Source organism: Pezoporus flaviventris, unplaced genomic scaffold (assembly GCF_033815535.1).
Source record: "Pezoporus flaviventris isolate CSIRO_AGI_PZ_B2104156 unplaced genomic scaffold, CSIRO_AGI_Pfla_v1 ptg000100l, whole genome shotgun sequence".
NCBI lineage: Eukaryota > Metazoa > Chordata > Aves > Psittaciformes > Psittacidae > Pezoporus > Pezoporus flaviventris.
Window position 1 is genome coordinate 2316533 of NW_026892648.1, and position 12814 is coordinate 2329346.

The 12814-nt window shown below is 40.5% G+C and overlaps 2 protein-coding genes across 14 annotated transcripts in view; one reads left to right on the top strand and one right to left on the bottom strand.

Moving 5' to 3' along the window:
- The window catches only part of UBAP2 (ubiquitin associated protein 2), a 121705-nt gene that overhangs the window by 93544 nt on the left and 15347 nt on the right, over nucleotides 1-12814 (bottom strand). For all 13 annotated transcript variants that reach the window (XM_061477199.1, XM_061477201.1, XM_061477200.1 and 10 more), the window contains 2 exons: nucleotides 4053-4192; nucleotides 458-535 (listed from right to left, as the gene is read on the bottom strand). In XM_061477199.1, the coding sequence (XP_061333183.1) occupies nucleotides 458-535; nucleotides 4053-4151 (177 nt within the window). In that variant the 5' untranslated portion in view covers nucleotides 4152-4192. Of the gene's footprint in view, nucleotides 1-457; nucleotides 536-4052; nucleotides 4193-12814 lie in introns of those variants that run through there.
- Nucleotides 1-12814, top strand: part of NUDT2 (nudix hydrolase 2) — a 213492-nt gene that overhangs the window by 55269 nt on the left and 145409 nt on the right. The gene's annotated exons all lie outside the window — the stretch shown is intronic.

The following is a 12814-nucleotide window of genomic DNA, read 5'->3' on the forward strand; positions in this document are numbered from 1 at the left end:
TTTTTTAAAAACACTTCACCTTCAAGCCATGATTAGATTTTTACTTTTCCTGAAAAACACCCAAAATACTTGTAAACCCAGTTTACACAGGTGACATTTTTCCCACATCCAAGTACATGTGGACAAGCTGAATGCACTCTTTATTCTGACAGTCATTAGGCATCAGGCCCATACTGCAGAGATACAGTCTGGAAGAGACATCAGCACAGGTGAGTTCGGGCTTAAAGGCTTGCCTACCAAAGGAAAATACGCCAACATAACTATACAGCCAGAGGTGTAGAACCACAGTTTCTTGTAAACAGACTTTACAGTGCAATAAAAAGCACCTTTTCACATTTAAACTTATAGCCTTCTGAAAAAGGTTTCATCTAAGTCAGAAACAGACGCTCCAAAATATAAGCCACCTTTGGAGCACCTTACTGCAGGCTATAAAACCTCTGTACCATAAGAAACATACTTGTTTTACTTTATCTTCAAAATCTGCATCGTTCTTATCGTAGATCATCTGAGCAAGGCGAATCTGTTCTGCTGTTGCCTAAAAAACACAAACATCCAATACAGTACACAAAAGGTAACAATATATTTTTAAAAGTATCTCCCAGTGTCACTACTTATTTTTCCTTCTGATTCTCAAAAAGAACACATGCAACAAGCACAGAGGTGCTATGGGGAAGGGATTAACATCGCCCTCTATGCCCACTTTATTGTTAAAAAGTTAGCTGGGACAGAAGCAATTTCAACATGTTCCAGCATGTAAACCACAGTTAAAGGTCACCACATAGACAAACATATAATAAAACAGGGTTTATTACAGAAGCCTATGCTTTGATATTATTACTTCTACTTGCCTTTAGTATCTACCACTCCAGAACTGGAGTTTTATCATAACAAACTGGCAACAGTATTTCCAAATTAACCACAACTCTGATGGTTCCTGCTCACATCATCTTCATGACTCTCTTGACAAAGTGCCTGAAGTCTTACGAGCACTTAAAAAGACTGAGTCATGCCTTAAGATTTTGCCCATGAACAGCTGCACTTATTTTCTTTATAAGTGAATAGTGGGCTCTGAAAACTGCTGCAGGATCTTGCTACTGTTTAAATATTTGGTGTTTCTGGACCACAAATCCATGCTGGCACATCCAAAAGCTGAAATAAATAAAATAGATGGATGTGGTAAAGTATCATAAATCCAAATAAGCCATGGCCTCCCCAGAAAGCAAGCAATTCAGTAACACTCATGTCTCATCATACAGGTCACTCTTCACAGTGTCATGTTGCAGTCTACTTGAACTGCACTTCCATGAAAATACCAAAGATAACCGTATACTACAGGATCCTGGGCCTAATCTGATTTCTGCTCTAACAGAAGAGGCTTTCACCTCAGGCCAGAGAAGGCTGATCAAGAAGCAAGCCAGGAAATGGAAGTTAATGTGCTGCAGAAGACTTCTTCACTGGGAAGGAGCCCAACTCATCCACGGAAATTCTTGAAGGAAAAGATTCATTCTAGGCAGTTGGCTGAATCTCACGTTTTGCAGTCTCACTTTAGAGGATACCTATGTGAAATTTTGTGCCTCGGGTTCAGACTTAATCAGGCTCAAACTGCTTTGCTTTTGGAGTTGACCACAAACACAAGCTCTAGAGAAGGTCTCGAACTGTAAATGCTGAGAAGAGTCTAAAAATTACTCCACCATACACCACCAGCTGCTTATTTTCTGAGAAGTTACTCCAGCTGTCCCAGTTCCTTAAGGGAAGTGATATGTGCTGTGCTCAGAAGGCGACTGCTCCAAGCCAGTTAGCATATGTAACATTCGTAACTAAGTACTCCGCACTGCTTCACATTTTCAAAGCATCATGCTGACAGTATCATACATCACTCAGTAACACAGAAGAGAGCCTGCTCTGGAATTCCCTACCCCAGCCCTGGTCCAGCCTCCACAATAGCTTCCCAGTCAGTGCAGTGCTCTGTGAAAAGGAGATCTTCCTTCATATCTGCTGAGAACCCAGCAGAGAGCAAGGTCTGATAGTTTCAGGAATTAGCCTGTTCATCCATTTTCTTACTCTGACTTCAGCTTTCTAAGGCCCATTGCAATTCTGAAGCTAGTGAAGAGATTTCCCTTAAAGATACCCAGAGTAAAAACACTCTGACAGTGTAATTTCTGTAGAGACATCACAGCATACTTGACCCAAAACAGGAAGACATTGATTAAATTTTTTCTGTAAACCGACATGTTTGTTTCAAGTCAAAGATAACAGTATCAAATATGTGACACTATCTTCAGTTTACCCATGTAAGCAGTGACCTTAGAAATGAGCAGGTACATTATCACTAATATTTATGCCAGTGGATTATTATGCAGACGGAACAGGCAATTCAGAAGAAACAGAAAACCAAAACAACAAAACCCCCAAAGTCATGTTTTGACTTCACAAACACCAAATAAGAGTCACAAAAAGTTTTGAGTTTTTTTTTCCCACCAAGTGGTTCTTCTTTAAGTCACCACTGTTACAAGTAACTTTGTAGTACCCTATAAAAGAGTATAGCTAAGTTTCAATTGCAGCTAAGAAAACAGAAACACCTTAAGACAACCAAAACTTTACTCAACCTTTCAAGAAGTCTTTGTGGTGTAACAGTGCAGGAGACTTTTAACTAACAGCTCTGAACTATCAGAAAGCAGAAGTATGCAAAACACAAAATTACGTGACAGTAATATGCCCAGATATTTTTAAAAATTGGTATACTTATTATGCAGAAGCAATGCAAAAGAACTTTGATGCAATTTCTCAAATAACCTAAATGATGATCAATATATTATGACAATGAAATCTCCATTTGGGAAAGAAATATTACTCTGCATTCAGAAAAATTAATCATTGTTGATTGAACAGTAAAACCCCACACATTTCTATTGATCTGTAAAGCTTGACTAAGCAGGAAGGTCCCTCTGATATCCAAACAATAAAAAAATGTGGTCCTCCAGTGACACTCTGTGCAACCTCCCACTGAGAGCGTGTCCCATCCCCACAGCTATTCTCTGGACTTCCTTCCATTTGCCAATGTCTTTCTTGTGCCAGAGAACCCTAAACTGGGCAGAATACTCCACTGCTGTCAACCTTCTTGCTATAATCCTGCAGCCTCACTTGTTAGAAAACAAAACCAAATTCAACTTCATTTGTTGAAAATCACTTTCTAAATTTGCACATTAGCATAAATCACCACTGTGCAAAGCGCTGCAACACAAGGAGATGATAAGGGCTTTGAGGTCACGTAATTAATACTGTACAAAACAGAACAGAAGCCCATCCATGATGAAGATCAGTCTAGAAAACAGTAAGACAATTTCCCAGAGGGGCACCTCTAGGCTGATACACTCTCTGCAAGCAGCAAACTGAGGCAATTCTTGAACCGAGTCCAAATTTGAGGAGTACCTGACAAGAGAGTAATTAGTTGCCAGGAGCAGAGACATTTTGCACTCTCTGTCACCCAGCAAACACATGATTTAACTACTCTTCCACTGAGAATCAAGACAATGGGGTAATTTCAGTCTCACAAATGCTCAAAACAAGTTTCATCTGCTAGTGGACGACCATCTTCTTTTCACTTTGTGAGGACACTGCACAAAAATTTTAGGATTGTGCAACTTTCAGATACCCTGAATCACACCTCAGAACATAGCATGTACCTAACTACACTTTTCTCACCCACTCAAATTGCTCTATTGACCAGAAATCCCCCCAAATCAGGAGGCTGGTATATGAAGAACTGATATCTGAGGACATTGAAGTCACAGGACAGAAATCCTGACACAGACATAAGCACAGAATTCCCCACTGATGGGAAATATTGCTGAAAAACACAAAGCTCCTTTAGAGACAAGAACACAGGAATAACTTATTGCTGTCCTGGATTACTGAGTAATTGAAGAGAAATACAAACATACTCTTCCAAAATAGACCATGGTTTTTTTTCTTCCCTTTTCTCAGTTTTTACTGACCCAGGGGAAAAATACATGCTCACTTTCAACTCAAATTAATTATGTAGTATCACATACCTGTACTACTTGTTTCTGTGGTTGTGCTGGCTGTGTGGTTGAAATTTGCGCTTTGTCCCGAGTGCCCCGGGTACGTTCACTGCCCACCGAAGTCATCATATACAGTATATACAAAACAATGTATGTACAAAATAGAAAATCTGAAAGGGGAAAAAAAAATAAGGAGCATGAGTTAAGACATGGTACTGATTTAATAATACACAAACGCAATAGCTTGAACTCTTCCTGCTTTTACCACAAACTCTAGAAAGAGACTCCTGAGAAAGCAGCTTTAATACACTATTATTGGATTTATCACAGTCGTTACTGTAAAGCGGTAAATGCAGTGGATAAAAAGCATTTTTGCCAGCTGATCAGGATCTGCCTAAATCTGTACTTCCAGACAACATCTAAATCTCACAGCTTTTCCCAGTTACTTAACACACAGACTTTTCTGTCTGCTACTCTGCTGAACTTTTAGCTCCAGCTGTATCAGCCCTTAAACTTCTGTAATGCCTGCTGTCTTGTTTCGATATCTGGAATTTAACCACTCTCATACTTTCTCAGAACTCTAATGCAAAAATCGCATTCACAAACTAGGCAGTTCTTCTCTTCCCCATCATCAAACTGCTCTCCTGCACACACACAAAGGTCATGGCAACACATACTCTACTTTTCAACTTTCATTTATAAGAGAAATTATGATACCTACCTTTAAATCCAGCTAGTACTACTGTTTTGTTCTCCCTCATAGTTACAGAAATGATTAACAAAACTACCTATTACCCTGCTTTAAACCTACCTTTGTTGTATGTCAACAAAGAAACTAAAGAAAACCCAAATCCCCCACACAAATGACTGCTATCCAGTTTGCAGCAGATCATTCTCATTCATCTTCTAGCATTAAAATTACTTTGAAACAAAGAATTTATTCTTCCCCCTGTGCTTGTACAGCATGTGACACAAGGCTGATTGATGAGCATGGCTTATAGTAGCTATGATAACTGGAAACGAATCTCGGCTATGAGAACTGTCACAGTGAACTGCCTCGCTTCTGTCCCCATGACACCTGGAAGTAAAACCACACACAAACCTAGGGAATTAATGACAACTTGCAAGTGGTGCACCTGGGCAGAAATGTACAAACAAGCAGCAAAGTGCTTTTACTGCAGCCCCAATGTATGAACATGCCTCAGCATGCAACTTGTCAGGGCAGCAGCTTTGGTGCATGCCAGCTATCACTAAGCTCAATGCACAGTAACACTGAAAACGGAGCAAACGGCTGTGATCGCATAGACATGGATGTGTTCAGTACCCAGCTGCTCACTACCACTCACAATTACTTAGCAATTACAGTTGCAGTGAGATGCATCAGTTTGAGCATCGATTCACAACACTGAGGAGCCTCCTCTAGAATCAAAAAGACAATTAACCCCATGATCATCTAAATCTCTTCTTCACTTTAGAAATACATTTTCTTCGGGCAAAATTGAACCCTGACACTGAATTTCTTTATGTGCTAGGAGGAAGTGTATTTCCATGAACTCTTACATATTTAACAAGTCCAGCCTTTACCAGGAACTGACTGTAGTATGAGCTCAACTGAGACACTGTGTTTCTCTAGCTTTATGAATATATTTACCAAAGCCAATCTGTCTCCCAGTCTCTTAAAGTAGTTAACTTCATCATCTTCTAAGTTTGAGAACACAGACCTTCAAAGCACTGTGCCTTATACCCTAAAAGCCAGATAATAGTTATTCAAGCTGGTGACATGTCCTACAGAAAGCAATATATTTACTAGACGCGGAGATGCTATGAACAGCAAGTTCAACACTTATCATGAACTATCTGCTCACTGCTGTCCACTGATGCTTTGGAGTCTTCAGCTTAGCTTGCAGTAGGAATTTCTTTTGCTCCTTGTGTTAAAATCTGCTTTATAAGCTTGCTGACTAGACTGTCAGCATCTGAAAACTTAAATTTATATAGACTGAAAATGACCTTTGGGTTGCTGGGGTTTTTGTGGGGTTTTAAAGTATCAGTCAGCTCGTCATAATCTGAACCTAGCACAATCAGCAGTGAAAAAAACCCTAAACAGACAATATGCCAGCGAACACTAGCCTCTCTGAAAAATAACGTATTAGTTTCAAACATGATTGTCTGCAATTAGCCCACTGTGATTTAAGTCATGTTGAGAAATTATAATTCCACTGTGTCACGATTTATTCGTAATTTCTGAATTAACATCATGCTTGTGCAGATTTTGATACCTAGGAATTCTGACATAGATTTCCATGTTATTTTCTCTAATTTCACCTAAGCTATTCAAAACATTGCAATCCATGTTCTGGACACAACAGTAACACACACACATTAAAACAAAGAGTTTCCCATTTGTCTGTAAAGCAGATACTGAACTATAGCATACATTTCTGACAGCCAGGCAACTTATTGAACCTGAAAAAGATTGTGTCTTTATCCCTCTCCTAACATGTATTGCACAGTCTCTGTGTGCCACAGCTGTTTAAGGCATGTTTGGTTTTCAGGATGAAAAGATGATTTAAGGAAAAACGCAGGCACACAAATGTTTGAAACACTCCTTGGGGATGAAGCAGAACAGAAAGAGCAGCCTGCTGGTGGGAACAGAGCCAAACAACTTCAACAGTGTAACAGGGTCTGTGAAGATCCTCATCTTGCAGACTGTGCAGTCCATGAGCAGCACAGTTTTGCAACAGGTCCGAAGCAGAAAACCAGTGAAGGCGAGAGCCTCTTCCTGGCAGCAGTATGGACTTGTATTTGCTTCAGGCAAGTATAGAAACACACCCTCAGTTTGACATTCTCCGTTAAGTCAACATGATTTCAGACACAATCCAGCCTTCCTGAAAGCACAGTTGGCAGCCTGATACGAAGAGAGGTTTCAAAATAAAGCTATTTTATTTCCCCTTAGCTGGCTCCCACTGTCTACAGGCAGTGTCCAGACAGTGCAACCAGCCCAGCTCCATTAGCATGCACAAGGAGCAGGAGAAGGGCTCTGCTGCACCACCAACAGTGAGTGCACTAACCAGGGACACACTGCACCTCCCTGGCACAGGTATGCCCTCACCAATGGGCTGAGGTTTCACACCCTACCACACCTACTCCTTAAGAGTACCAAAGCAGCAGGCAGAAGAGAGGCAGATAGCCCCTGCCTACAAATTATCAAAGAGACTAGAATTGTGAGCATTAAGTGGGACATCATTAATTGGCTGAACAAGAACACTTCCTTGCTTGCAAAGCAGCTTCTCACTCTACCCCAACTCCTCATATTAAAAGTCTGTTTGGCAGGCTGTTGTCATAGCAATAAGTAGGATACTACAAACTGATGAACTAAATTTTAACTGCAGACCAAACGAGTAAAGAAGATCCGAGATTGGAAGACAACTCAATTAAAATCTGTTTAATAAATATTAAACAAAAGAAAATATTCAGACAAGCAGATGTTTCAGCTTCCATGTCAGGGTCTGGCTCAGTGCAAAAGTCCCTCATCAGCAGTTAATACTTGACCTTGCAGACACACTGCAACTCGAGCAAGCAGACAAAACATCTGTATGTTTTGGAAATAGATACACCTTAAATAAAACAGACCCTTAAAGAACTAGCAAAAAAGGAGGAGAAAGCATTAGACACTGGACTTCCTAAAACTGTTGTGTAAAGAATGTGGTCACACTGATTCATCACAATAAAGAAGAGAAGCACAAGACTGCTCTAAACCATTTTTTCATTGATGCATTCTTGTACCTCAAGAGGAAGGTTGTCTTTACTTCTACTTAAAAAACAAACAAACATAAAAACCAAAGCCTAAACAAACCAAAAACATTAAAAAAAAAACTTTTGATCAGTAGTTAATTTTTCACTCCAAGTATGTTCAGCTTCTCAAGCTCTAAGGAATTTGAATTTCAGCACTTCCTCATAAAGCAAGTAACTAGACTTAAAAATGGAAAACAACAGATGGGTTTAAGTGGAAAATAACCTCAAATCTCAAGGTTCTGTTTGTTTTAGTGCTTCTGTCTGTACAACAAGTTTAGCCCAAGCACCCACACTACAACAGAAGATAAGGGATTGTATAATGAGCCATCACCAGACTGGGGAATGATAACAATTATTCTGCTTCCAAAAGCAGTACTGAAGTATTGGTATCTCAACATCCAACTTTTCAAAAAAGAACAAATTCCACTCCCTTCATACTGTAAGACTTACTCAATACATTTAGTTGGGTTTTTCTTTGATTTTAGAAAGAAACAAAAGCAAAGAATCAAAGAGTAACTGAAAGCATATTATCACAAGAAGCAGGTTTTTAGAGTTATAATGCTTTCTTTGATCTTTTGTTCAACCTTCCTTCAGCAAGAAATCTAGTCCTTTTAGACTGAAAGAAGTCAGCAAAGCTAGAAAGACAGAGAATACAAACTGACTTAACAGGGGCAAGCCCCGCAAGATACAGCAAACCTATTGAACTTCCAGGGAGAGCCCATGCACTGCAATACCACCTGATTTTCCAGAACCCTTCTGAAGTTAGTCACTTCCGTCAGCTGGAGAAAATACTTGCAGTTTCAAATTTTTTCCTGAGGCAGTCTCAAGAAAGTCATTTTCTTGACTCTCTGGACAAGGAGCTGTGATAAAGACAACTGTGAAGAAATCTTTATGAGCACGTTAACAGCGTGCCTGCATTTTAAAATTCTAAACACAAAGCTACTCAGTCAAGGATTTCTCACAATGACAGGCCTGGGAAAAGGCTGCAGGACACTGCCTCATGATGGCATGACTGCTCTATTCACACAATGAGTCTACATTTTATTGCTAAGGCAGTAGCAAGACATGATGCTGTGATTTAAGCCCAGCTGGTAACTCAGAACCACGCAGACGCTCTCTCACTCTGCCCCTTTCTTCCTGTCCCTGGCTCCCAGAGGGATGGGGAGGAGCATCAAAAGAATGTAACTTCCATGGTTTGAGATAAGAGCAGTCCAGTAACGAAGGTATAACACAAATCACTACTGCTACCATCAATAATAATAATAATAAGGGAAATAACAAGGGAAGAGATTACAACTGCTCAGCACACACCAACCTATACCCAGCCCGACCCGAGCAGCAATCTAGTCCTTCCAGGTAACTGCCCCCAGTTTATATACCGGGCATGACGTGCTGTGGTGTGGAATACCCTGTTGGCTAGTTTGGGTCAGGGGTACTGTCTCTGCTTCCTCCCAGGTTCCCCTTTCCCCTGGCAGAGCATGAGACTCAGAAAGTCCTTGATCAGAGTAAACATTACTGAGCAATAGCCAAAGCCATCGGTGTTATCAGCGCTGTTCCCTGGCTGAAAGTCAAAAACACAGCACTGCACCAGCTACTAAGAAGGAGAAAAATGACTGCTACTGCTGAGAATGAGGAAAAGGAGTGGAGGAAAAAAAAATATGTCCGCAAAGCATTGATGCAATGTATTTCCCTCAAGTGCTTTTGTCTGAAGTATCTCGCCACCTTTATTACTGCTTGAAAAGGGAAAAGTCTGCAAGAGTCAGATGTTCCTCAGAAGCAGTGCTGATTACTCAGTGTCTTTAATGCCCCAAGCCAGCAATACTGAACCTGAGCTTACGGATCCTGGGAGGATTCATGTCTCATCTTGCAGTCTTCTACTGTAAATAAGAATAATACTTATGGTCAGGAGTAGACCTGCGTCACTGGCAGAACACCACAGGAGAGAGGAATTGTACCATCTGTATACTCATGTTTTACACCAAGAAAAGAGGATTGCTGGGAGTGGCCGGAGTACCAACACAAATATATAAACATACACATTTCCAGTTGTGTTAGCAAAGCATACCTAATAAGTAAACACTCTTACCCACCTTTCTTAAAACCCACCGAGTTGCTATAGCTGAAATTATTATTCTGCCAAGTAAATCTACAATTAACTACAAACATGCCCTGATCTACAAAAATCAGTCATTTCTCATTACCAGAAAGAAAAAAGTTAATTCATTTCACATATTAGTAATCCTAATCAAATATTATACAAAGGAGGAGACATAAATATACATACAGGTCTTACAAATAAGAGATAGCATCGTGCTGTGAAGTGCTCATCTTCAGAAGACTGAAGTGAGGCAAAGGCTGGTCACATATCCAAAATCATGATGCAGAAGAGGGACTGAATAGCACATCATGGCCAAGCTGGACAGTGCTTGAAGCAACCTGGTCTAGTGGAAGGTACCCCTGCCCATAGCAGGGGGCTGGAACTGGATGAGCTTTAAGGTCCCTTCCAACACAAACCATTCTATGACTCTTACGATTCTGTGTTCCACTAGTAAAGCAGGTTCAAATCATGACAGTTAAGTAATACCATTATTTACAAAAATCTTCTGATCTCACAAATCATTGCTATTATCCCAGTGTCTCTGCCTAGCAGACGTGGCTTACGTGTTTGTATATACTGGTGATTATCCTAATCAAAATCTGAAAACTACACCCAATAAACAACCAGTGCAATTACCTTCATAATTTCTTTACAAATATTCAAACTTCAGAGACAATAAGTGCCCTTATCCATAAGGAAATTTCTGAAGGAGAAATCTAAATTTCTCCAAATTCAACTTTCACTGGTATTAAATAAAAAATAATAATAAAACCATTCACACTAAAATCAGAAAAGCCTAACTGACTTCCACCTAGGCCTTTATATCTTTCACACAATCAAGGCAATCTTCAGACTGATAAAAACCTGTTTAGCAAAACATACACAACTCCATTTTAGACAGCAACCAGCTGGATTTCGGCATACAAAAGGATAGTCCTGTTCCCTGTCCTAATTGTAATCCCCATGTTTGCAATGACCTGCAACAAACAATCATAGAATCAACTAGGTTGGAAAAGACCTTTAAGATTATCAAACCCAACTGTCACTCCAGAACTGCAAAGGCCACCACTAAACCATGACACTGATGGCCTCATCTACACAGTTTCTGAACACTCTCAGACATAGTGATTCCACCATTTCCTAATATCCAGTCTAAACCTCCCCTGGTGCTGCTTGAGGCTACTACCTCATGTCCTATCGCTTGCCCTTGGGAGAAGAGACCAACTCCCACCTCACTACAACATCCCTTCAGGCAGTTGTAGGGAGCAATAAGGTCCCCCTGAGCCTTCTCTACCCCAGGCTAAAGCCCCTCCAGGTCCCTCAGCCATTCCCCATCAGACCTGTGCTCCAGACCTTTCACCAGCTCCGTTGTCCTCTGGACCCGTTCCTGGTTACCAGCATGTACCACTGACTGTAATGAAACTTCAAGTAAGAGACCCAGTTAGACAACTGCATGTTATTTTGTATCTAAGCACCATTCTCAGGACTATCAGAACTAGACCATATCATAGACCAGACCACAGTTGTTGCCATGAAACAAAAGAAAAAAAAAAAAGTAGAAAGAAAAAAAAGCCCACTCTTTTACAGTATGCTTCTCTACCCTGTCATCTTCAATGGAAGGACATAATTTCTTAGGCTTTGCAATAGAAAACACTTTTCTTATGTGAACCGTTTCTAAATGCTGCTGCAGCAAAAGGGATAATGTATTCCCATCACTGACCACACAGCATGCTGTCCTGAACTGATTCAGTATTTTGAGTTAGGCAACATATGGAGGCTGGCTCAGAGGCAGTTCCTGGTGCCTGTACAGCAGTGCACACACCACTTCCTCTTGCTACAACAGGAAAGGAATGCTTCGGTTTCCAAGTCCTCTGTTCTCTTATTTTCTAGCTTAACAAGATAAAAGAAAAATACAATACATGAAGAGGATTGCATATAATACAAAAAGTCAATACATGGTACACTTGCTGTTTATTCCATCACTGCTATATTCAGTGGTGAAGAACCATCAGTATTGCAAACATCCTTTTCATACGTGTTTCCCTGGGTTTGTCCCTCCCCACAAAGAATAGAAAAATCAACAAAGAAAACCAGGAAAGAAAGTCCTCAGTGTTTTCCCTCCTAAGGTTTTCTGAGTAGCACCCAGTGGAAGGGCACTAGCATCCAGAGCTTGCAACAAAACAGCAGCTAACAGAACTACAGCCTAGTCTCTCCCTGCAACAAATATCAGACTGAATTATACACTGCATTAACTAGGAGGCTTGTAAAAAACATTAACTAGTACTTCAGAAAAAGAGAGTTTTAATGCAGCTGAAGAAAAAACTGAACTAACAGGTTTTTCAAGGCCGAAAATCATTACCCTCTACAGTCAGAACTGCAACAGCCTTCCTGAGGAGGAGGACAGCTGAGCAGGATTTGGGACAAAAAAAGCCATGACTAGGGTTTTAGTTCCCATTTGGGACCTGACTGTATATTCACTCAAAATTTATTCCACAGAGCAGGTAGAATCCAAACAGTTTATGCCATTAAAAGCAAGTTTCAGCTCACATCTAATACCACGCAACTGTGAGCCATCACCAGGAATGGCATTCCTGCTTCCCTACTCCTTAACCACACAATATTGCTACTTCCCTTCAATGAGACTAACGATTGTGCAGCTGCAGAGGGTGTGGGTTCAGTGAGCTGACCCATGAGCAAAGTAAACCCTCTAAAACAAAACAGTAAGTTAGTTGAATAAGCTTTTCCAGTGGAAAACTATGTGGCTATACAACTGCTGAATTTGACAGAAGATAGGGATCAAGTTCATAAGGAAAGGGAGAACTTGCATTTCAGCAGCCATAGAATCAGAATAGTTAGGGTTGGAAAGGACCTTAAGATCATCAAGTTCCAACCCCCCCTGCCA